Below are 23,952 nucleotides of genomic sequence, written 5' to 3' on the forward strand. Positions count from 1 at the left end.
TGCTGCTCACGCTCTGGGGGTGCAGCCCAGCACACGGGGGAGTTCTGGGTTCAAGCACACACTGAAGTTGGGTCATGGGGAGCATCCTGTCCGACCGCTGTTCTCGCTCCAGCCCAGTTCCCATCCCCACATCCCTCAAAATCCAACAGCATTAAACAACGGGGAGCTTCTGTGTGTAAACCCCTGTTGCTACACCGGGGATCATCACACATCACAACTGCAATGTCAGAGGAACAACAAAGCAGCGATGGTGAAAACCCACAGCACAGATCTGCTCTCCAGACTTGCCTCTCAGAGCTAAACGCAGACACTCCATGTGGGTGGCTGCATCTTCATCCCAAGAAGGTCAACCAACACAGGAAGCCTCTCCTGTATTGCAATAACCAAGATCCCAGGCAAACTACTTAAAAGCAAGGACTTTTCCTCAGGAAATGGACAATCAGTTGCCAGTAGCATCCTGGCAGTCTTTGCTCTGACAAAGAACAGGCTATGTAGGAATGGAGCTAACCAGGAACAAGGAACATGCACAAAAGGCAGAACAGACGTTGAAGTGGGACTTGCTGCTTGTGCTGGAATGGGACTGGGGGTGCAGGGGAGACCGGGGCAGCAGCCCATGCTCTGCAATAGGCACAGAAGCAAGTTTCCATGGCAGCATGCTCCTTTCAAGTCAGATGCATTAGATCATCTCATCCCCTGGAGTACGCCGTTTCCTAATGTTTTGCCCAGACCAATTTCACATGTCAAAAGCAATGGTTGGGTTTGGGGTTATTTTAACTACTTTGAGTTCCCACAGAGCCACTGGAGGATGAGGATTTGAGTCTGCTCTGTCTTTCCCATTACAAGAGCAGGTCCTGCTGCAGCCTGATTACAGCATTTTGTGTCATGCAGGAGGCTGGAAGAGCAGTTTGCCTTGCAAATGGAGTTAGATTCAGGAACCCTTCAGTGCTCAGGGTTCATGTGCAATGAGAGTTAAGGGAAGAACATGCAGTCTCAAGGGAAGAGCATCCTTAGAGAAAGCCATTCCCACTGGCTTCAGACTACTCCAAAACCGTCTTACTCCTCCTGCTTGCCATAGAATCATGGTTTGGGTTGGAAGGGACCTTAAAGCTCATCCAGTTCCACCCCCTGCTATGGGGAGGGAGACCTTCCATTAGAGCAGCTTGCTCCAAGCCCTTTCCAATGTATCCTTTTTAATCCTTTAAAGAAGAAAAACCTTCACTACATGAAGATTTTAGATGCATGGGGCAGTCTGGGGATGGACAACGTTGCCCTACCTGAATGCATGTAAAAGATCCCACAGCTAACAAGGTTTGACTCCTCTTCCCAGACATCCAGGCAGGCAGCATCTTGGATTTAGCTCTTGGATAAGTGTAAGTGGAAACGAGCACTACAAGCTGGAAACATCTGGATAGAGATGTTAAACATGATAGAACTGTCGGGTCACATCTGGTTTCCACATTCTCATTTCAGCCTAACAAGAAGCAAGAGTCAGGCAGTTGGGGACACTGATTGGAGCTGGGAGATGTTCCATAGTGGGATCCTCCAAGGCAGGGTGAGTGCTTTCAGACCAAGGTTAGCAAGCTGAGCTGCCTTCCCCCATTGTCAGATGTGATCCCATATGTGCAGAAAGGAAGGAGCAGAAAAATAGCCCCCTCCAAAACACCACCTACGTCTCACACCAGCTCCCTTCTGTCACAGAACAAATCATCAGCTCTTCACACCTTCATTTCCTCTCAACACCGGAGCATCATTCTGTGGTTCTATGAATAGAAAGTGCAAATATTAACGGGGAAATAGACACAGCTGCACCAAGGTTGAAGGGAGGTTATGGGACTAAAGCACTGGGCTCAGCTGTAGCATGGTCCTGGCTATCAAAGGTGACAAGGTTTAGTAGCTTGTTATTAATCACGAGTCTTCTGCAGGATGTTTTCTGCAAGGAAAACACAAAAGTGGTGCTTTTTCAGCTGCTCGTTACTTAAAGTGAGTTGGATGAGCCCCAGTTCCGAGGGAAGAAATCCCTTTTGGATCAGGCAGTGGGTAAGCCGAGTGGGAAGCAGTCAGCATCGTTACACACATCAGAGCTATTCTCCAAGCAAGATACTTCAGGCTTAGAGTATAAAACCCAGTACTTGTCAATAAGGATGTGAGCTCCTTCTCTTTCATACGTCTCCCCTTTTCCCTAGGGACAGCAGGCAGCCTTGTAGGACACAACAGGAATACCCCTGTCCCTCCCGGTATGCAAGGCAGGCTTTGATAAATGGGAGTAGGATGGTGAGTGAAGGAAAGTTCATGGAAGAGAGCTCACAGAAGAGAGGAATATTAAAGAGCTTCAACTGAAGCCAGGAAAGACTTAACAAACAGGCACCTCTGCACTTGAAGTTGTAAGGAAGAGCCCTGCCCAGAGGAAAGAAAAACTACACATGGAAGAATAAAGCGGGCAAGTGCTTGACACAAGCATGATTTTGTCAACAGAGATGATTTATGGAACAGCATCCTAAAAGCAAAGGATGGGAGAAAGGAGGGCAGCACAGGTACTGCCAGACCTGCTGCCTGCAGGCACCGTGTTCATGAAGTTATCCCAGCCTGGTTCGTGTTGGAAGGGAGGTTAAAGCTCCTCCAGCTCCAAACCCAGCCACGGGCAGGGACCCCTTCCACTGGAGCAGCTTGCTCCAAGCCCCTGTGTCCAACCTGGCCTTGAACACTGACAGGGATGGGGCAGCCACAGCTTCTCTGGGCACCCTGTGCCAGCGCCTCAGCACCCTCCCAGGGAAGAGCTTCTGCCTAAGAGCTCATCTCAGTCTCCCCTCTGGCAGGTTCAAGCCATTCCCCTTGGCCTGGCCCTACAGGCCCTTGTCCCAAGCCCCTCTCCAGCTTTCCTGCAGCCCCTTCAGGCACTGGAGCTGCTCTCAGGTCTCCCCTTCAGGAGCCTTCTCTTGTAGAGGCTGCCCCAGCCCAGCTCTCTCAGCCTGGCTCCAGAGCAGAGCTGCTCCAGCCCTCACAGCATCTCCGTGGCCTCCTCTGGACTCTCTTGAACAGGCATTTCCAAGATCATCTTTCAGCTCTTGGCCGTGGAGATGGAGGGGCAGGATCCAAGATCCACTCACAGCAGGCAGATGAAAACAGATGCAAACAGCTTCCCTGTGTCTCGCTCCTGTGCTGCAGGACAGATCTGTGGTGAGACTCTGGCATGGCCCAGCACCACTGGCTGCAGGCAGAGCAGAGCGTGAGGAGGGGTCTGCTGCCACCCCACGTGCATGCTGGACCACTCCAGCCTGGCCCCATCAGAGCGCACAAGGACATCACTGGCCCCATCAGAGCTGCAGCAAAGCCTGGGAGCTCCTCAAAGGCAAGCTCCTGAGGTGCCTGTTCAACATCACCGGGCTCTGAGCACAGAGAAAGCTCAGCAGAAACAAGAAGGTTTCTCTGAAGTCATCCTGGTTTGTTGCTTCCAAACCTGATACCCGCCCATGCTCGGTGCCTGCCACTGGCACAGGAACACACTGCACTGCTGTCTGCCAGGGCACGGGGGAGAAGGGAGGGTTTGGGAGCTGGGGCTCAGAGGGAGGGAGGAAACAATCCCCCCTGGTATAGAGGAAAGATGTGGATGGGCTAGAGAGGGTCCAGAGAAGGGCCACAAAGATGATCCAAGGATTGGGAAGCGAGTGAGGAAAGGCTGAGAGAGCTGGGATTGTTCAACCTGGAGAAAAGAAGGCTCAGGGAGACCTTGTCACTGTGTTCAAGTGTTTAAAGGGTGGCTACAAAGCCCATGGAGACTCCCTTTTGACAAGGAGTCCCATGGAGAAGACCAGGGATGATCTCTCCTGGGGAGATTTCGACTGGAATTCAGCTCCAGAAGAAGATGGACCAAACTCACACTCAAATCAATTCAAGTGGTTCTTGTTAGCAAGCACCATACACATATTCAGTTCTTCTCCTCCATCCCATCACTCCCCAGTACTCCCCAGCTTCCCACTTCTCCCCAGGGGTAGACCCAAGTGGCTCTGCAGCCCAGGTACAGCTCAGAGCCCTTATGTGGAGTCAGATCCAGGAGGGAAGTGACTTTGAGGATGTACTTCAAATGCTTTGGAAGCTTTGGAGTGGTTTATTCAGTGTTTTCACTGCTTCAAAGTAAACCCAAGTCCCAGCTTCAGAAAGTGTATGAAATAAAAGCATCAGCAAGGAGAAACATTGATCCTAACGTAACATCCAGCACCGCAGCGGGATGGGATCAGTCGGAACCACACAGAGTGACCACAGAGGAATTAGAGCAGTCAAAGAACTGGCTGAAGAATGCTCTAGAGCTGCAGCAGGGTCACTGGAAGAGCCTCGTTCAAGAGGGGCACAAAACACCTCCATATCTTTGACAAAAGCCACTGTCACCTGATTGCTGGCCCAAAGATGGACGTTGGTAGCCCGTGGACTTGTGCCACAGCATCTGCCTGAAGCCACATTGTGTCCCAAGGCTTGCTCAGCATTAGCTCCCCACAAGTCCCCAGAGGTCCCCCCTGAGCCTTCTCTTCTCCAGACTGAACCCCCCAGGTCCCTCAGCTGTTCCCCATCACACTTGTGCTCCAGGCCCTGCACCAGCTCCATTGCTCTAAGAGGCATCCCAAAAGGAACTGGGCTGCAGTTTCTCACCTCAACAGCAAAATAACCCTCCTGCAGCGAGAGGCCAGTCCTGTCAGGGAACACAAAGCTCAAGCAATGCTTTAGATCCGTAACAATGACTGTAACAGGCAAAATGGGAGAGAAATGTGGAAGTGGGGGGCTTCTTCCCCAGCCCTGGGCTTGGGACCTGCTGCTGGCAGGGCTTCTGGGAGCCTGTAAACCAGGGAATATTGCCCATGGACTCATGGAAGTTGGCTACTGAGCTGCCACCCATGCCATGCAACCCATGCCCTGCATTAGTCTGTAACTACATCACTGCAGGGAAGCAGCAGGGGAAGGAAAGGTCAATGCTAAATACAAAGAAGCAGGCTCAGCTGGCCAAGGAAAACCTTCTGGGATGTGAGTGGATGGTATTCCAGCAGACAGGCCTCCAGGAACTGAAATTCCCTTAAATCCATGTCATGTTTCTTGGCCTGTGGGACACTGAAGAGCCCAAAATGCAATCCCTCAATGCATCCATCATCACCCTCCCCGTGCATGAGGAGCTGTGCTAAGGGAGCTAAGGAGCTGCTCTCCACACCACATCATTCCACAGCAGCTGATCTCCAAGGATCCCATGCTGGCAGCTCTGAAACCACTCTACAAAAAGGAAATCATTGCAAAGAATCCCCACAAAAGCAGCTGGGCGAGTATTGAGCAACTGCAAAGTTCCTGGCTTCCAAAAAGCAGTCCTGGTCTTGCAGCAAGTTCCAAAACCCCCATGGAATAGGTCAGTTCCTGGGCTGGATGCTGAGGAGCTGCCCAGGAGCCCTGGCTGCAGGTTCCACCCGGCTATCACCAGACCTGTGTGGCTCATCTCTGAAGCACTTTTTCCCCTTCCAGGACTTTCCATGCTCTTGTGCACAGGCTCCTTGTTCTCCATCCACCAAATAAGATGTTTTCAGAGTAAAAGTGCAGTTTCTCAATCCTTTAGGTTCAAAAGGGGCTTGTTCACAGGCTGAGCTCCTTGGCTTTGCTTCATGGGGATGGAGGGGGAATGGAGATGCACAAGAGAGGAGACTGAGATGAGCTCTTAGGCAGAAGCTCTTCCCTGGGAGGGTGCTGAGGCGCTGGCACAGGGTGCCCAGAGAAGCTGTGGCTGCCCCATCCCTGGCAGTGTTCAAGGCCAGGTTGGACACAGGGGCTTGGAGCAAGCTGCTCTAGTGGAATGTGTCCCTGCCCATGGCAGGGGTTTGGAGCTGGAGGAGCTTTAAGGTCCCTTGCAACCCAAACCAGGCTGGGATTCCAGGATGTTTTCAGCCACCCTAATTTCAAGCTGTGTCACTGTTCAGCAGGGACAGGCTGCAAACTGCAGCATCCTGCCTACAACAGCTCTTACACTTGGGACTGAACCATAATAAGAGATGATGAGCAGAAACAAGCAGAGCAGATTAAGAACTGCTAAGGTCAAGTTGGCAGCAAACAAGAGCCATGATTCTCCTTCCAGCTGCAGGGGCTTGTGTCCCACAGGAGCAAAGAACCTTCTTCTGCAAGACCCCCTGGATCTAGGTGGGAATGGAGACCAAGAGCAGGTCCAGCCAACTGGTTCAACCAACACTGACTCAAGGTTCCACTGAGAGGGAACACAGAAGCTTTGCAAAGGGGGCTGCAGCACCTCCACAGAGAAACCACCACCCTTCCTAATTCATACCTGCTCTTCAGCCTGCTGACAGCTCCCCATGCCCTCCTCCCACAGCAGTGTTGGGCAATGGGGCAGCATCAGCTGCTCCATCCCACGCTGCTCACTCAGCTGTATAGAGAGAAAAGAAGCTCCCTGGGTTCCTCTTTTCTTGCCACAAACAGGCCAAGCTGCAGCTGAGGGTTCATCCTTCCAAAGCAGCTCTCTGTGTTTCACAATTTATCTTCAGGTTTCTACATGAAGAGGGCAACATATGGGAAGTTACATAAACTCCAACACCCCCCCCCAGAATGTGCTGGATGCTGGGAGAAAAGGACAATTATCTCACACAGGCACTGAACTCAGTTTAACAAACAGCAAGGAAGGCAAAGGGTGAAGCCTCCATCACACAGGGGATAAGACACAGGAGCAAGAAGCAGTATTAGATACTCAAGCGTGATGGGGAAGGGCTGAGGGAGCTGGGGGGTTCAGTGTGGAGAAGAGAAGGCTCAGGGGGGACCTGATGGCTCCCTACAAGTGCCTGACAGGAGGATGGAGCCAGGAGGGGTTGGGCTCTGCTCCCAAGGAACAAGGGATGGGACAAGAGGAAATGGCCTCAAGCTGCCCCAGGGCAGGTTTAGATGGAGCTGAGGAACAATTCCTGCCCCAGAGGGTGCTCAGGCATTGGAACAGGCTGCCCAGGGCAGGGCTGCAGTCACCGTCCCTGCAAGTGTTCACACAGCGTGGAGATGAGGCCTCAGTGCCATGGGGCAGTGGTGGCCTTGGCAGTGCTGGGGTGAAGGATTCACTTGATGATATTAAAGGGCTTTCCCAACCTGGTCAACTCCATGATTTTATGCCTGGGTCACAGACCTCATCTCCAGGTTCCTACTGGAGTAACAACCCCACTCATACACAACCACTTCAGATGAAGGCAGGTACAGGAAAGCTGACCCATGAGGTGGCCGAGTGCTTCTTCTCAAAGCAGTGCTGGGTAAGAGATCCCCCAAAGTCCCATGGGAAAGGCCTGCAGCTGCTCCAGATGTGCTCACCAAACGGACCTGCAGAGCCCAGCAATGCAAATCCACCCATTGCCCAGCAGTATGAACACAATCATTCCTCAAAGGGTTAAAATGGTGGGAAAAAGATAGGGATCTACAGATGAATGTATTGGAGGCCACTGCCTGGTGGAAAGATCCTGAAGGACTGAGTGAAGCAGACCCTAAAAGCAGGAAAATTTTACCCACAAAACCATAAAACCAAACCATGCCAGCCATGGAAACAGAATTCCCATTTCTCTTCCTAGATAACTTAAAAAAAAATCATTTAACCTCTCTAATCCCAGTCACAGAGTGTCTAAAACCGAGCTGCTGCCATTGAGTCGACCAAACATCCCGCCTGGCATTCCCACTGGGATGAGAATGACACGGCGACTGGGATTAAAACCATCTCTCTGTCTGTACCCAAATGGGTTTAAAGTCTCCTCAAGAGAAAGTCTGAAGGATTAGGCATGCTTTTCTATTCATTATTCATTTTAAGTCAGCTCTGTTCCTCTCTAATGCATCATTCAGGCCTAGCACCGATGGCATTAGGGTCTTTGAGGAGATGGGATGAAGCTGCAGCACTTGGGCTGCTACAGAGAAGCAAGGGAAGAGTAAGTGTGAGCTTCCAGATAGAGACTAAGTATATAGATATACAGCACAGCAGAGAGTGGGCCTAAAGTTATACCTGTGAGCCTTCCTACAGAAGAAGGGACCTTAAAGCTCATCCAGTTCCAACCCCTGCCATGGGCAGGGACCCCTTCCACTAGAGCAGGGTGCTCCAAGCCTCTGTGTCCAACCTGGCCTTGAGCACTGCCAGGGATGGGGCAGCCACAGCTTCTCTGGGTAAGGAGTGGCCAGTTTGGAATTCAGTGAAATCCAGAGGCTCTGACACACAGCACGTGTTAAGCAACGCTGGAAAACACATGTGAAAATGTTTCTTTCCAGGCTTCTCAAACATATCCATAAGAGCTTCACTCCTGGAACAAAAGGGAGATGATTATCTGTAGGCATGATAAAAGCATTATTGGGATTGTAAGGAAGGAGGGAGGTTTTCAGTGCTGTCCTGCCACACATTATCATGAGAGAGATTTATGGTACCCAAAAACCTCCAGGTTTGGAGCCAGGATACGGCCGTGCTGAGTACACAGTGCCGGGAACAACAGGCTGCCCTTTCCCAAAGCACCGCTGGAATCCTCATAAACCACTAAAATGAAGTTTGGATTTTCATAAAAGCAAATCCTGTTCTTCATATTTCTCCTCTTACTCACTAAAATTTACTTATTTGAGGGTTTCTGCCTTCTAGAAACCTCCACCAGCATCGCAACTGCAGCAACTGTCCCTTCTGCCCTTGGATTTAGCTGAGTGTTTTGGACCACCTCACCATAAGCAGCCAGACTGAGCTGTTTCCATGCTTTTCTTCCACTAACCCATGTCACTGCCCAGGCTGGTCACTTCTTCATCCATCTCTGAACTTCTCCTCCTGCTCCTGATCATGGGCTGGGTGTGCACCAGCTGTGGCAGAGGATTTTGTGGACAGATAAGCACAGATATGGCCAACATAAAATCATGGAACGGTTTGGGCTGGAAGAGACCTTAAAGCTGATCCAGTTCCAATCTCTGCCACAGGCAGGGACCCCTTCCACTACAGCAGCTTGCTCCAAGCCCCTGTGTCCAACCTGGCCTTGAACACTGCCAGGGATGGGGCAGCCACAGCTTCTCTGGGCACCCTGGGCCAGCGCCTCAGCACCCTCCCAGGGAAGAGCTTCTGCCTAAGAGCTCATCTCAGTCTCCCCTCTGGCAGGTTAAAGCCATTCCCCTTGGCCTGTCCCTACAGGCCCTTGTCCCAAGCCCCTCTCCAGCTTTCCTGCAGCCCCTTTAGGCACTGGAGCTGCTCTCAGGTCTCCCCTTCAGGAGCCTTCTCTTGTCCAGGCTGCCCCAGCCCAGCTCTCTCAGCCTGGCTCCAGAGCAGAGCTGCTCCAGCCCTTGCAGCATCTCCATGGCCTCCTCTGGACTCAGTCAAGCCCATCTGCCCACATTAAATGCACTGACCTCCAGGTCAATGCAGGTCCTCCCTTTCCTTGTTCTGGTTTTTAATAAATAAAGAGGAATAAGCACAAACCCTTCCCAGATTTGACAAGCAACCTCTTGAGGTCACATCACTTCAGCGCTCACCTGAGAGCTCACAAGGGCAAGATGCCTATTGGAAAGGGTGAAGCGAAGTGATGCCCACTGGGAGCCAGCAGGACTTAAAGCTGGCTGCAATGCAGGTTGAAGCCAGGAACACATTTCCTGGCTGCAGAACACTCTCTGACACGTACCATGATGTAATTTGCTAACACAAATCAGTAACATCAGCCTTCAGCCAGCTGCAGTTTGTGAATGAAGGGTTTGGAATCTTCAGCCTCAATTAAGATACTGACTCTATAAACAGGGGTTTGAAAGCAAGGGATGGACCCCACACAGTCCATAGGATTAGAAGAGGATCTGCTTCTCGGTCTCTGATCGCTGTTCTTCCTACCACCTGGTCAAAGTTAAAGTGTGCATGAGCAGACCATGCTCTGTAAGTGACAGAGAAGAGACACCCTGGAAGCACAGGAGGCAAGTGAGGATGGGTGGGTATCAGTTTTGAGGAGACCCTCTATAGGGGGTCAGAACACCCCCAGCTTCTTGGAGGAGAACATCCGAGCACAGACTGAGGGAGACTTCCTACCTTCAGCAGTTAAACCAGACACATCTGCTGCTCTCTGCAGCAAGGTCACTGCTGATGGGGTGGAGACCAAAGTATGCTAAACCCCTGGGGTTTAGATCATCAGAACAATAACTCAGAGAGGTTACAGAATCATAGAATCATAGAATCACAGGATGGCTGGGGATGGAAGGGAGCTTAAAGCTCCTCCTGCTCCAACCCCTGCCACAGGCAGGGACCCCTTCCACTGGAGCAGCTTGCTCCAAGCCCCTGTGTCCAACCTGGCCTTGAACACTGCCAGGGATGGGGCAGCCACAGCTTCTCTGGGCACCCTGTGCCAGCGCCTCAGCACCCTCACAGGGAAGAGCTTCTGCCTAAGAGCTCATCTCAGTCTCCCCTCTGGCAGGTTCAAGACATTCCCCCTTGGCCTGTCCCTGCAGGCCCTTGGCCAAAGCCCCTCTCCAAGTGTGTCATTTCAAACCCTCAGGCATGCCACGGAAGGCCGTCAGCCCGAGGGGGGGTGGTTCAACCACAGAGCAACCAGTGCTGATTGATTCACTGCTCCACCTGAATCAAGGTTTCCTGTCCCCTATTACTTAACTCAGACACACAAACTCTGCAAGCTGGAACACGCCAAACCCTGGTTTTAAGGCTGGTAAGTTGCTGCAGCGTCTCTGCAACCTGCCTCCAATGTGCTTACATGAGCCTAACTGGGAGCTTCAAACAGTGTTTGGGACCCCCAAGTTATGAAGACAGATCTCAAACCTCCCATTTGAGCCTGCAGGCAGCTTCCACAGGCAGTCCCATATCCACACACTGGGAAGCCTGTTTCACTCACAGCGTGTCTCCTGCCAGATGGGATTTCCAAGCTAAACATCTCCCATTCCCACTGCATCCAGAGCTCAGCACTCTGGAATAGGAGGACATGGACTCAGTGCTCACCACCTTCACCAGCAGAAATGAACCCACCAGCACTGAGGAAGGTGGCTGTGACACAACCAAGCGCACAGTACCTTCATGCCATGCTTCCCAGGTAAAGGCCAGGGAAGCCAGGAAGGACACCCACACCTCCCCTTCTTCTCCAAACCCACAGGGGTTTGGGGGAGGGAAGGAATTTGGCTGCCTTCCCTGAACTACGCAAAGGAAGGGAGAACAGGGATGTCTTCCTGGAAGGACCAGAAAATAGCCTCGAGTCAGACTGTGGGGCAGGATGTGGAAGTCCTTGTCACAGCAATAAAAAGGTCTCAAGTACTTGGCCAGGGCGCCAGGAATACTGCAAGTTGGTCAGAGGCAGCTTCTCACATCAGTGTGGTGGGAATGGTCCGGTTTGTTTGCTCCTCAGTGCTATCCGAGGAGGAAGGAGGTGGTGGTGGTCCATTCCCCCTCCCCGCAGACGTCCTCAGCTGCCTGCAACAGCAGAAGGTTGGAGACACCTGCACCTCCTGGGCAGACCTCAAAGCAGCTCCCAGTGCCTAAAGGGGCTACAAGAAACCTGGAGAGGGGCTTGGGACAAGGGCCTGTAGGGCCAGGCCAAGGGGAATGGCTTGAACCTGCCAGAGGGGAGACTGAGATGAGCTCTTAGGCAGAAGCTCTTCCCTGGGAGGGTGCTGAGGCGCTGGCACAGGGCACCCAGAGAAGCTGTGGCTGCCCCATCCCTGGCAGTGTTCAAGGCCAGGTTGGACACGGGGGCTTGGAGCAAGCTGCTCTAGTGGAAGGGGTCCCTGCCCATGGCAGGGGCTGGAACTGGATCAGCTTTAAGGTTCCTTCCAACCCAAACCACTCTGGGATTCTGTGCTTTCCTGCTCCCTCCCACCAACCTGGGATGTTTGGTCTCACATTCAGAAGGGGTGGCACAGCACAACCTGACTCACACAGCAGAGGTTCTACTCTTCTCTACTCTTCCGAAGTCAGAGAACTCTTCTTTTCCATCCCAGGTCCAAATTGGTCCTAATTATTCCATGCAAAACGAAGTTGCTTCAACAGGAAGGAATTAGGACAACAAATTATTCTTGAATAAAGAGGACTCACTGCTGCCTAAGCAAGGTATTAAAGAGCTGTTCTCCCACATGTATTCTGGGAGAAAAGCAGTCCCCACTCCAGTCTAAAAGATTCCTAACCTCCAGCCTGTCACAGTGGCCACCAGGATGCCCTACATGACCATCACTGCCAAACTCAACCCACACTTGGTTGCTTTGACTTCCGCCACTAAACTTCAGCCACAAGGACCACAGTACCACGTGTGTAGCCACAGCAAACGGGGTTTCATAGCCACAAGTGGTGCTCTCAGTTAGGTGAGGTTTGGGGCAAGGAGGGAAGGGGGACACAGGCAGCCTAAAGTGGGGTTTGCCATGATGGAGACACAACCCTCAATCCCACCAGAGTCATCATGAGGCATCACCTCCCACCTCTGCTTCCCAGCCTCAAACCAGTTCAACATGGAGCAGCAAGGACATGCAGGGCCACACAGACTACAGTTCCAGGAGCAACTGGTGGGTTACAAAGCAGCCACGTGGGTTGTACCAGAGCAAAAGGGTTTCCATGATGAGAAGTAAGCACTCGTGATGAAAGCCACTCGACCCGCTCCTAAAAGCTGGAGACATCAGGGAGAACAGGATCAGATCAGCCCCTGGCTATATCCAGGACCAGCTGCTTCCAAGGAAGAGGCAAGGAATCACTCTGGACAGTTGGGGAATCGCTTTGCTTATGGGTAAATCTCTTCCTAAGCCCTTCAGACAGTGATTAAGCACAACGGTTCATAGCCCATGTATTAAATATTAATCCTCCCTAATGTGAGTGCCGATGTTCCGGTTATCCGGTTCGGATAACCACATGCCCCCAACAGCCCGTTCCTTTTCCAGCTCAAACCACATAAACACCATGTACAAACCCAGCAGCATTTTGTGATCCAGCTACAGGAGAGCTGTGATCGTCTCCTTGCCCTCTGAGCTTTGAAGCAAACGAGAAGCAGGAGGGAAAGAGTTAAGAGCAGGGAGATGAATCAGCCCATTCTATCAACACGGACATTTCCGACCTCTTCCCATTAGTGTTTCATAGGACCACAGAGCGGTTTGGGTTGGAAGGGAGCTTAAAGCTTATCCAGTTCCAACCCCTTCCCGCGGGCAGGGACACCTTCCACTACAGCAGCTTGCTCCAAGCCCCTGTGTCCAACCTGGCCTTGAACACTGCCAGGGATGGGGCAGCCACAGCTTCTCTGGGCACCCTGTGCCAGCACCTCAGCACCCTCCCAGGGAAGAGCTTCTGCCTAAGAGCTCATCTCAGTCTCCCCTCTGGCAGGTTAAAGCCATTCCCCCTTGCTCCTTTCTGCCCCCAGGCTCCAGAGATGCCTATGGACCTGGTCTCATCCAAATCATCTCCATCACAACAGGAAAGCCCGGGATTTGGTTTATTTCAAGAGGAAAACGTGATCTGTGAATGAGACCACATGGGCCGACCTCCTTCCCTTCCAACACCCAAGAATAAAGGACCACCAGCATCTTGAGCATCCACCATGCTGCTCCCAACCCTATGGAAGCACACGAAATACCCCACCCCGTGCTCCCTGGTGTTCCCTGTGATCGGGATCGGGATGCAGACACAGAAGGTTTGGAGGAGAACAGATGTAGGAGGAGACAGGGAGAGAGGGAATTCAAACAACTCTTCCACAAGGATGTTGATGTTGGACTTGGCCCAACATCCCGGCTCGGCACAGAACATTGGTTATTTGAGAGGGACGTTTCAGTATCCCATAAGCTTGAAACCAATCCAGTTGCACCAGAGCCAGGGATGCCCCTGGAAACGGGAAGCATCCATTTTCAACACCTCCCAGTATCCCCCCCATTGCTTTAACCAATGGTTTGTATAAAGACCAGGCAAAAAAACCCTGGAATTTCCTGCCCCCCAAAAGCTCTCCAATGGGAATGCAGATGAACACATGGAGGGGGAACATGGCAGGACCAGCACCTCCAGGCCACAGTGAAGCTGTGGTCCATGTTCCCCCCAAAACATCCTCACCTCAACCACAGCAGACACCTGGGGGAGCTGGCAGTGCCACAACCATCCCTGGGCTCCCTTCCTCATCCGAGAACCCATTTCCCACCCTCACCATAGGAATAACGGCTGGAGTCAGCATCTGATTCCTGATGGAGCCAGACATTAATCCTCCTTGTGAATCCAAATGCAGACACCCCTCGCACCTCCTTCCCCACCACAGCAGCAACACGAATCAGAGTAAAGATCAAAACCACCTTTCCCTTGTACAGGAGAGGAAAGATCCCTATTTTCCATGCACCCTGCATGCCGCCAGCAAGCTCCCCCCAGCCAGGAGCAGGCAGAGAAAGGATGAGTAATTCCTGCAGAGAGCGTCCTGTGAACAAGCAAAGTAAATTCCTGAGGCTCTCGGGAAGGAGCCACCACTCCTTGCGAAACTTCCCAGCTGGAACCTCCGAGCCAAAGAGGCAGAAAGCATCGGTTTTCCCTCCTCCAGCAAGCACAGGGGCTGGGATTCCTTTCAGGACACTCTTTGGATTTTCATGTCAGTCCATATTTAGCAGGAGGCAAAAAAAAAAAGCCTCCCTTCCTTCCTGTCACATTTTCCACCCTTGATGACATCCAAGAGCAGAAATAAGCAGGAGCTGGCCGAGGAGGGAGGATGGATCTACCCGAGCGTGGGAGAGCCAGGAGCACGGCAGCTTGTAGGTTCCCATTCGGGATGTGTGGATACAGCTGGATGAGGAGGGGACACAGCCCTCAGTGTCCCCTTCAGTGCTCCAGCTTGGAGCATCTCCCTAAGGAACAGCACAGGGATGGAGCCGGGCCACGAGCCCAATGGTCTTAGCACAGGCCAAGAGCTGCTGAGCAGCTCCATGGGTCCATGAGGACAGTCGGTGGGTCAGCTGCTTATGGGGGGGATCAGTGTTGGAACCCCATGTCCTGAGTGATGGTGTCCACGGGGCTGGTGATCCTGAGAGAGGAGGGAGAGGAGGAAGAGGAGGAAGAGGAGGAAGAGGAGGAAGAGGAGGAAGAGGAGGAAGAGGAGGAAGAGGAGGAAGAGGAGGAAGAGGAGGAAGAGGAGGAAGAGGAGGAAGAGGAGGAAGAGGAGGAAGAGGAGGAAGAGGAGGAAGAGGCATCTGGTGATCCCAGGATCCAACCCATGTGCCAGATCCCGGGTGTGTGAGCAGAGTGCCCAGCTCGGATCCCCCCCCCCCGGTGTGGGTGTGTGTGTGGGGCTGTCGCGACCCCACTATCGCCATTCACTATTGATCATTATCATTAACTAATAAAGCCCACAATGCCGGGGGGGGGGTAACGCCACACGGACACCCCCAGGCCGGGCCCCGCGCCCAGCCCGTCGCCATAACAACGCCAGGCTGTTCCCGCCGCCCCCCCCGGGCGCTCCCTCACCTGCAGGGCCGCTCCTCCGCCCTCGCTGGCTCTCGCCGCCGTCCAACCGCTCCGGTGCCGCCGCGGCCGGCCGCGACCATGGACGCCGCGCCGGGAGAAGGGCGCGGGGGTCGGGAAGAAGGGAAGGGAAGGGGGAAAGAAGGGGAAGGGAAAGAAGGGAAGGGAGAGGGGAAGGGGGGGAAAGGCCCCGCCGCCCCTCAGAGCCCCGCCGCGGGGCTGCCGGCCCTCAGCGGCGCCCCCGCCGCCGCCCGCCCGCTCCCGCCGCCGCCGCCGCTGCCGCCATGGTGCGGCTCCATGCAGGGCGCGCTGCGCTGACAGAGCGGGGCGGGACGAGGGGCGGGCACACGCAGGACGTTCCCGGTGCGCTGCTGCCCCCTGCCGCCACCGGGTGAGGGCCGGGCCCGCCCCGTTGCCACCGGGTGAGGGCCGGGCACGGAACCGCCGCCCCGTCGAGGAGAGGGCAGGCACTTCCCGCCCTCGCCTCACAGCGCCTGCCAATCACCGCGAACGGGCTTGGCCGGCCACCAATCAGCGGCGGAGAAGCGAGGGGTGGGCGGGCTTAGAGCCGTGCCCACAGCGCGTAGCGGAGGCGGCGGGCGCAGGTAGGGGCTGTGAGGGGAGGGTGGTGTCGGTGTATCCCGGTGTATCCCATCGAATTCCATTCGATCCGATACCTCAGTCCGCCGAGCAGGGGGGCCCGGCGGTGGTTTGAGGTTTATTTCCAGCACAACCGTTCCCAGAGCTCCCGTGGGAGCAGGCAGGCCCGGCGGGGCGGGTTTCCCTTTCCCTTTCCTGCGGTTCCTCCTTCCTTTGCTGCTTCAGGGATCAGCCTCGTCGCCCTCGGCCTTGGCCTTGTTCCCCTTGGCCCGGCGTGACCCTCGCGCTGCTCCTGTCGCGATATTGTCACGAGAACGCAGTGGGATCCATCCGGCTGCAGCAGGCATGAGGATAAACAGGGGCTGGACAGCAGCCAGGGGGAGGCTGGGTTGCAAAAACAGAGTCGAGAGTTCAGCTTGAAACTGAGAGTTTCCTCTTTGTGTGTTTTCCGCTCTGGATTTCCCCCTGCGCCGGTTGCCACCACAGGGAGGCTGAGCGCTGAGGGACCAGGCTCCGTGGAAAAGCCTGAGCTCCCATGGAAAAGCCTGAGCTCCTATGGAAAAGCTGAGCATTGCCAGCAGCCCTGCACTCCAGTTAAGCGTCTCTCTCTCAGCAGGTGCTGAGCCAGGATGGGCTTTGCTGAAGAGAAAGTGTACGACTACATTATGAGAAACCTCAGGAATTTCAGGAACATCCGTGTGGCGACGCTGGCTGATTCCCTGAGCTGCCTCACTGATGCTGACAGAGTAAGTGCCTGCTTTCCCGAGTTCCTGCTGGGCTCCTTCCACAGCAGGTGAGGAGGCCATGAGGATGGTCAGGGGCTGGATCACCTCCCATATGAAGAGAGGCTCAGAGCATTTGGGCTGTTCAGCCTGGAGAAGAGAAGGCTGCGTAGAGACCTCAGAGCAGCCTTCCAGTATCTGAAGCGGGCTACAGGGATGCTGGAGAGGGACTCTTCATTCGGGCCTGTAGGGCCAGGCCAAGGGGAATGGCTTTAACCTGCCAGAGGGGAGACTGAGATGAGCTCTTAGGCAGAAGCTCTTCCCTGTGAGGATGCTGAGGCGCTGGCACAGGGTGCCCAGAGAAGCTGTGGCTGCCCCATCCCTGGCAGTGTTCAAGGCCAGGTTGGACACAGGGGCTTGGAGCAAGCTGTTCCAGTGGAAGGGGTCCCTGCCCATGGCAGGGGTTGGAGCTGGGTGAGCTTTAAGGTCCCTTCCATCATAAACCAGTCTGGGATTCTATAATACAGCTCAGGCAACATACACCCACCCCACCTCTAAGGCAGACCCTCTCTTAGCTCCCTGTATCTGGTTTATTCAGGATGAGCTCCATGCCCGGGAGGAAGCACGAGGCAGCCAGGCCACTGTCTACAAGTTCTATCAGTACCTGAAGTGCCGGCAGGGCTGGGTGAGGGACCTCATCGAGGCGCTGCGCCAGAACAACGCCGGGGACCTGGCAGATGAGCTGCAGCACGTGTATGACTCCTGGCAACCCTGTAGGTAGCCTCAGTGTCCTTGGAGGCTGGCCTGGGGGTCTGGGGGACATGGGGATCCGAACCACACGTCCTGGTGTCTGAGCTCTCCCTGCGCTGGCTTCCTGGGGGTGTCTGACTGTCCCCAGGGATGTCCATCACCCTGGTGATGTGGCTAAGAATGATGGGGTCCTTGTTTGAAGGAAGAACCTTGGGAGGAGATGGAAGGATGAATGAAGGGGTGCTGTGGGATTGGGACAGAGCAGGAGCATGTGAGGGGCTGCCTCAGCCCCATGCTCATCCTTTGCCTCGTTGGCGTTTCCCTCAGTGTCCATGCTCACAAACCACCTTGGTTCCTCCAGGTCCCCCAGCTCCCCCAGCTGCCTCCTCCCCTCCTGCAGCCAGCAATGCCCGTCCCACTGTCACCTCCACCGCGGTCCAGACACTGTCCCCAGCTCCCGACCCTGCTCCGGGTGTCCCTTTGGCTGAGCAGCCACACCAAGACCTGCCCGGTGCTGCCACCACCACAAGCACGGACCTGGATGCCAGGATACCATTGCAGGAATCAGTGAGTGTGACGTGTCAGATGGGGGTACAAAAGTCCCTTTTGGACCAGAGCTATGTGGTAAGGGGAGCCCATGGTAGGGCCTTGCTTGTGCAGGGATATCCCAAGCAGCCTCGTGCTGCTGATCATTGCTGCACCTGGTAACTTACACCCTATAACTGGAGTTACAGGCTGGAGCAGCTCTGCTCTGGAGCCAGGCTGAGAGAGCTGGGCTGGGTCAGCCTGCAGAAGAGAAGGCTCCTTAAGGGGAGATCTTAGAGCAGCTTCAGTGCCTAAAGGGGCTACAGGAAAGCTGGAGAGGGGCTTTGGACAAGGGCCTTTAGGGACAGCCCAAGGGGAATGGCTTTAACTTGCCAGAGGGGAGACTGAGATGAGCTCTTAGGCAGAAGCTCTTCCCTGTGAGGGTGCTGAGGCTGTGGCTGCCCCATGCCTGGCAGTGTTCAAGGCCAGGTTAGACACAGGGGCTTGGAGCAAGCTGCTCTAGTGGAAGGTGTCCCTGCCCATGGCAGGGATTGGAACTGGAGGAGCTTTAACGTCCCTTCCAGCACAAACCATTCTATGGTTTCCTTCCAGCTCCCCAAAATCCTGCAGCAAGAGACGCCCCAGCTGCCCCTGCCTAGGAGCACAACCCATGATGGAGTGAGCACTGGGCACAGCGCTGAGGGGTATCACTGTCACCCCACTGAGGACATGCAGGCACCAGTGGGGACCCCTGGGACAGGCACCATGTCTGTGCCTTCAGCTGTGCCCAGCGAGTGTGGCCGGGACTGGCTGAGCCGCCCACAGCACCCGGTGTGTGTGGACAACGGATGCTTTGGAAATGCCAACCACCTCCATCGTGGTATACCAGGCTTGGGCCTGGGCAGGTCTCATCCATCACGGGATGCAGAGGCTGCTCACAGCCCCCGGCAGCCCAGGAATGAGCCCCAGGAGGACTCATACGTCTCCATTGAGTCACCCCCGAAACTGGAGGAGGCCACTCGCAGCGGGGAGATGCAGCCCCTGAAGTCGCTGCCCCAAAACCAGGCTGTGTCTGTCCCAGAGCATGGTGAGCACCTGGGAAGCTTTGTGGATGTGCACAGCCCCCTCCTGGTACAGCAGCAGTTTGATGCAGAGCAGAAGCTGGTCAGGATGCTGGGAGAGCACGGAGGAGATGGAGGTGGGTTTCCTGCCTGGCAGAGCCATGTAGCAACTGTGGTGCTGCTGGATATTCTTCACTACAGGAGAGACATTGAGGTTCTGGAGTGGGGCCAGAGAAGGGCACTGGAGCTGGTGCAGGGCCTGGAGCACAAGTGTGATGGGGAAGGGCTGAGGGACCTGGGGGGTTCAGTGTGGAGAAGAGAAGGCTCAGGGGGGACCTGATGGCTCCCTACAAGTGCCTGACAGGAGGATGGAGCCAGGAGGGGCTGGGCTCTGCTCCCAAGGACCAAGGGATGGGACTAGAGGAAACGGCCTCAAGCTGCCCCAGGGCAGGTTTAGATGGAGCTGAGGAACAATTCCTTCCACAGAGGGTGCTCAGGCATTGGAACAGGCTGCCCAGGGCAGGGCTGGAGTCACCACCCCTGGAAGTGTTCAAAAACAACCTCCTCATCTCTAGGAGTATCCTATTGCAGCATCCTTGAGGAATAGCAAGCCTCTCGAACAAGTTATGAACACAATACCTTTTGTTTTCTCTCTAGCAAACACTTGGACGCACTGTATGCCCAGAGACACTTCCCCATCCTGTGACAGCTCTGTGAAGCCTGGACAAGAGAATAAAATGCCCATGGGGGTGACAGCCACCAGCACCCCTTCCATGCCACTGAAGGAGCACGTAGGTGACCTTTCCCATTACCACTTGCTTTCATTCACATCCCTTGTGAACTCCCCAGACTGGGAGGTGTTCTGTTGCAGTGTCAGGTTTTGGGCTGCTGGTGAGTTCATTCAGGGCTTTTCCCCACTGTGTTCCTATTGCTCCTGTATTCTGGAGCATGGGAGAAGGGAGCCAGAGCTGGTGGGGCTTTGGCTCCTCATATCCCTCCTTGAATTGCCCGTCAGTGTCCAGCCTTGCAGCTGCCTCTTTCCACCACTCTCCTTGCTGCTGATCTTCCTTTCTGCTTCCTCCCTTCATCCAGTTTTGCTTCCTTTTTTAATTAATTTCCCTCCTGCCTTCCTTTTTCCCCCCTTCCTTCCTTTCACCCCCTTTCTTTCATTTTCCCCCTTTCCTTCCTTTTCGCCCCTTTTCTTTCTTCCTTTCCCCCTTTCTTCCTTCCCCCCTTCCTTCCTTTCCCCCATTCCTTCCTTTTCCCCCTCTTCCTTCCTTCCCTCCTTCCTTCTTTCCTTCCCCCCTTCCTTTCTTTTTCCCCCCTTCCTTTTTTCCCCCCATTCCTTCCTTTTTCCCCACTCTTCCTTCCTTGCCCCCCCTTCCTTCCTTGCCCCCTCTTCCTTCCTTGCCCCTTCCTTTGTTCCTTTTCTTCCCTTAACTCCCCCAGTCCCAAAGGCTCCGTGGAGCCCTGTTCACTCTTCCAGCCCCACTCACTACCCATGGCCCACCCTCACTGTCAGCAGCTGGTGATGTGGTTGCTGGGCACTGAAGTGGGCTTGTCGTGTCACATATGTGCCCGAGACCAGCCAAATGGGTGCTTCCCATGGCACCCAGCTGCTCTGCTTGTCTCCCACAGGTGCTCCCGGCCTCTGCGGACCATCTCCTGGACACAGCTGCTGCAGGAAGCATATCTGGGAGGGCATCCCACCGGGTGAGCTCTGCCACCACCATCTGGACATCCTGCAGCAATGTGGAGGGGGACGTGGAGCCCAGCAAGCTGGGTGTCCTCCTCTCCATGGCTGGGGACAGCCCAGAAGCAAGTGGCAGATGCCTCAGTGGCCCCTGTTCCAGTGTGTCCAGCAGCCTCACCTTCAGGAGTGACCCTCTCTTGATAAGCACAGGGAGCTCCAGCTCAGGAGAAGCACTGCCCAGAGTCTCATTAGGATGCCCAGCACCAGAACCTGGGGAAGAGGCATCAGCTGGAGCAAGCAGAGACTCTCATCCACTTCCAAGCTGGAGCAGCACCCATGAGGTCTACGTGGAGCATCACCCCAGCGTCCAGCTTGCGGCTGGCAACGACTTCCAAGACAGAGCCAATCCCACTGGAAACTTAGGTTTTAACTCTGTGACCAGGTTGTCTCAGGGCAGTGACCTCTCAAGTGACAGCAACTGGCCATCCCGGTCATACCTCATCCCAACTGTGGGCATCGCTGCGATTTCAGTGCTGGCATTCCTGGTGTGCACTCGATGGCAGAAGTGAGGGTCACTCAGCAGGTCCTCTTCACGGCAGGGATTTGGCCAACACATCTGAAGCCTAAGGAGCAGCAGCGGGGATGGTAGGGATGTTGTTAAATCTATTTCTGGAAGGTTCTGCTGGAAGAGGCCTTCATTGGATGATGCTGTTGGGTTCTGGTCTGTTCCTCCTGTTTCCCAACCATATTCTCATCTGTAGCCTTCTCCTTTTACACCCGTAGGGAGGGTCTTGCTCAGGGAGTGATCCCTTAAGTGAAAAATGAAAGGCCTCATGGTGATGCTCCACATCTTCCTTGTTTGGTCCCAGGGAAATGTGTCCTGGTGGTTCAAAGGGTGACCCGCCTTGCCCGTGGTCCCTCCACGCAGTGTGTAAAAGTGGACCCGATTCTGTTGGTTTTGGTCTTCCTAGCTTAAAAACAAGCCTGAGGGTCTGTGCAGTGGCCTTCACCAGGTGCCTCATGTTGAATTTGCCTTACTGATATCTCTGGCTCTGCTGCAGGGACCTTTGCTTGTCTCTGCTGGGGATGAAGCTGAGGGTCAGAAAAGAGCCACATCTAACCAGCTTTGTATCATAGCATTATATCATAGAATGGTTTGGGCTGGAAAGGACCTTAAAGCTCCTCCAGCTCCAGCCCCTGCCACAGGCAGGGACACCTTCCACTAGAGCAGCTTGCTCCAAGCCCCTGTGTCCAACCTGGCCTTGAACACTGCCAGGGATGGGGCAGCCACAGCTTCTCTGGGCACCCTGTGCCAGCGCCTCAGCACCCTCACAGGGAAGAGCTTCTGCCTAAGAGCTCATCTCAGTCTCCCCTCTGGCAGGTTCAAGCCATTCCCCTTGGCCTGTCCCTAAAGGCCCTTGTCCCAAGCCCCTCTCCAGGTTTCCTGTAGCCCGTTTAGGCACTGGAGCTGCTCTAAGGTCTCCCTGGAGCCTTCTCCAGGCTGAACAAGCCCAGCGTGTGGATGTAGTGCTTTGGGACACGGGTTAGTGGTGGCCTTGGCAGTGCTGTGTTAACACTTGGACTTGATCTTAAAGGTCCGTTTCAACTTGGTTGATTCTATGATTCTCCACATGCTTTCTGCATGATTTGAGGACACCTATGAGATCCCAAACCGGCAGCATCTGTACCAGGGCCCTTTTCTCTGCTGCTTTACTTGCCTGTAACATCCTTCACATATTTTCCTGCTACTTCTCAGTAGTGCCTGTTGCCTCTTCACATCAGATCACTTGTGAAACACTGGATTTGTCACTCCTTAGGTTCAGTTTTCTGCTGTGAAGTGCTGGCATCTTCGCAGTTAATGTAGCACTTTAAGCATCCTCAGCAGGTGAATCTGCAGGAGGGAACTTGAACTCGTGTCCTTGACACCTTCAACAAAGACAAAAAGCTTTTTACTAACTGTAATAAAACCATTTGTCACTTCACAGTCCACTTGTGAGGTTCCACATGTGTGTGTTTGTATCAGCAAGGGGATGGAGCTCAGCTTCTTTTCTATGGAGCCTATAGAGCAAGGAAATGTATATGGAGAAGATCGTTGGAGAATTAAATCACCTCACTTGGCTTCTCAGGGAATGGAAGCCACAAAGAAGGATCCATCCAGCCTGTAGATGGATCTACAGTGGGCTCTCAGTGACATGGGTTAATGGTGGCCTTGGCAATGCTGGAATAATGATTGGACTTGATGATCTTAAAGGTCATCAACCTGGTTGATTCCATGATTCCTCTGCGTTTTGGGGAGAGGGTTGCAGCAGTTCATGTGCATTGGGATTCCCATTTAAGATAAAAGGTACTTTTGAAGAAAGCTGCTTCTGCCATATACAATTCAAAGGAACTCCATTGGTGGGAGTTGGATCTTTTCCATGGAGCTGCATTTGGATTTCTTGGAGAACTTTTCTCCTGCATATCATAGAATCCCAGACTGGTTTGGGTTGGAAGGGACCTTAAAGCTTGTCCAGTTCCAGCCCCTGCCATGGACAGGGACACCTTCCACTAGAGCAGCTTGCTCCAAGCCCCTGTGTCCAACCTGGCCTTGAACACTGCCAGGGATGGGGCAGCCACAGCTTCTCTGGGCACCCTGTGCCAGCGCCTCAGCACCCTCTCAGTAAAGAACTTGTGCCTAAGGTCTAATCCAAATCTATCCAATCTTCTGAACATCTCATCTCATCTTTCTAATCTTCCTAATATCCAATCTAAATCATGAAGAAGCATGAGCTGTGTCTTGGTGCATCCTGTCCACCTCAGCACACATCTGCTCATGGTATCTACCTGGTTACATCCAGTGTGATTACCTGCCACTGGTTACATGCTATTAACCCTCAGGTTCGCGGCAGGGGATTGGAACTGGATGAGCTTCAAGGTCCCTTCCAACCCAAACCATCCCATGATTCTATGATCCAGATTCTCCCAGGTCTCTGGTTGAATCAGATACCAGGATCCTGCACAGAAAAGGGAGCTGGGCCAACTTTGCTATCCCAGGCTCAGCTCTGGTGTGCAGGAACCATTCCTTGTCTACTGAACAGCTTCAGGCTTGGCCTGACCAGCACAAAAGAGATACCAGCATCACCAAGACCACCTTTGTGCCCAGCTCCAGCTCTCCCCCCTTGCTGCCCTGGGGTTAGCCAGCCTGTGGCACGTGCCTTTTGGGAACACATA

At 54.0% G+C, this 23,952-nt stretch overlaps 2 protein-coding genes and 1 long non-coding RNA gene across 5 annotated transcripts in view; 1 reads left to right on the top strand and 2 right to left on the bottom strand.

Annotated features, from left to right (window-relative positions):
* Positions 1-15,670, bottom strand: part of PTPRA (protein tyrosine phosphatase receptor type A) — a 112,438-nt gene extending 96,768 nt beyond the window's left edge. The window contains exon 1 of the mRNA XM_062640104.1: positions 15,395-15,670. The gene's annotated coding sequence lies outside the window, so the exon portion shown is untranslated. The remainder of the gene's footprint in view (positions 1-15,394) is intronic.
* Positions 1-19,823, bottom strand: part of LOC134174840 (uncharacterized) — a 141,883-nt gene extending 122,060 nt beyond the window's left edge. The window contains exon 1 of the long non-coding RNA XR_009968807.1: positions 19,689-19,823. This is a non-coding gene — a long non-coding RNA (uncharacterized LOC134174840). The remainder of the gene's footprint in view (positions 1-19,688) is intronic.
* Positions 15,870-22,729, top strand: MAVS (mitochondrial antiviral signaling protein). Of its 3 annotated transcripts, none has more exons than XM_062640113.1 (7): positions 15,870-15,996; positions 16,605-16,737; positions 17,312-17,486; positions 17,825-18,030; positions 18,601-19,186; positions 19,707-19,840; positions 20,688-22,729. In XM_062640113.1, the coding sequence occupies exons 2-7, from the start codon at positions 16,621-16,623 to the stop codon at positions 21,309-21,311; spliced, it is 1,842 nt and encodes a 613-aa protein (XP_062496097.1). In that variant the 5' UTR covers positions 15,870-15,996; positions 16,605-16,620; the 3' UTR covers positions 21,312-22,729. The 3 variants fall into 3 exon arrangements, with proteins under 3 accessions (XP_062496097.1, XP_062496098.1, XP_062496096.1); XM_062640114.1 differs by having other exon boundaries at positions 15,907-15,996; positions 16,608-16,737; XM_062640112.1 differs by having other exon boundaries at positions 15,980-15,996; positions 16,217-16,737.
* Positions 22,730-23,952: the final 1,223 nt, after the last annotated feature.

Source organism: Pezoporus occidentalis, unplaced genomic scaffold (genome assembly GCF_034315485.1).
Source record: "Pezoporus occidentalis ecotype Australia unplaced genomic scaffold, CSIRO_AGI_Poc_V1 ctg63, whole genome shotgun sequence".
Classification (NCBI taxonomy): Eukaryota; Metazoa; Chordata; class Aves; order Psittaciformes; family Psittacidae; genus Pezoporus; species Pezoporus occidentalis.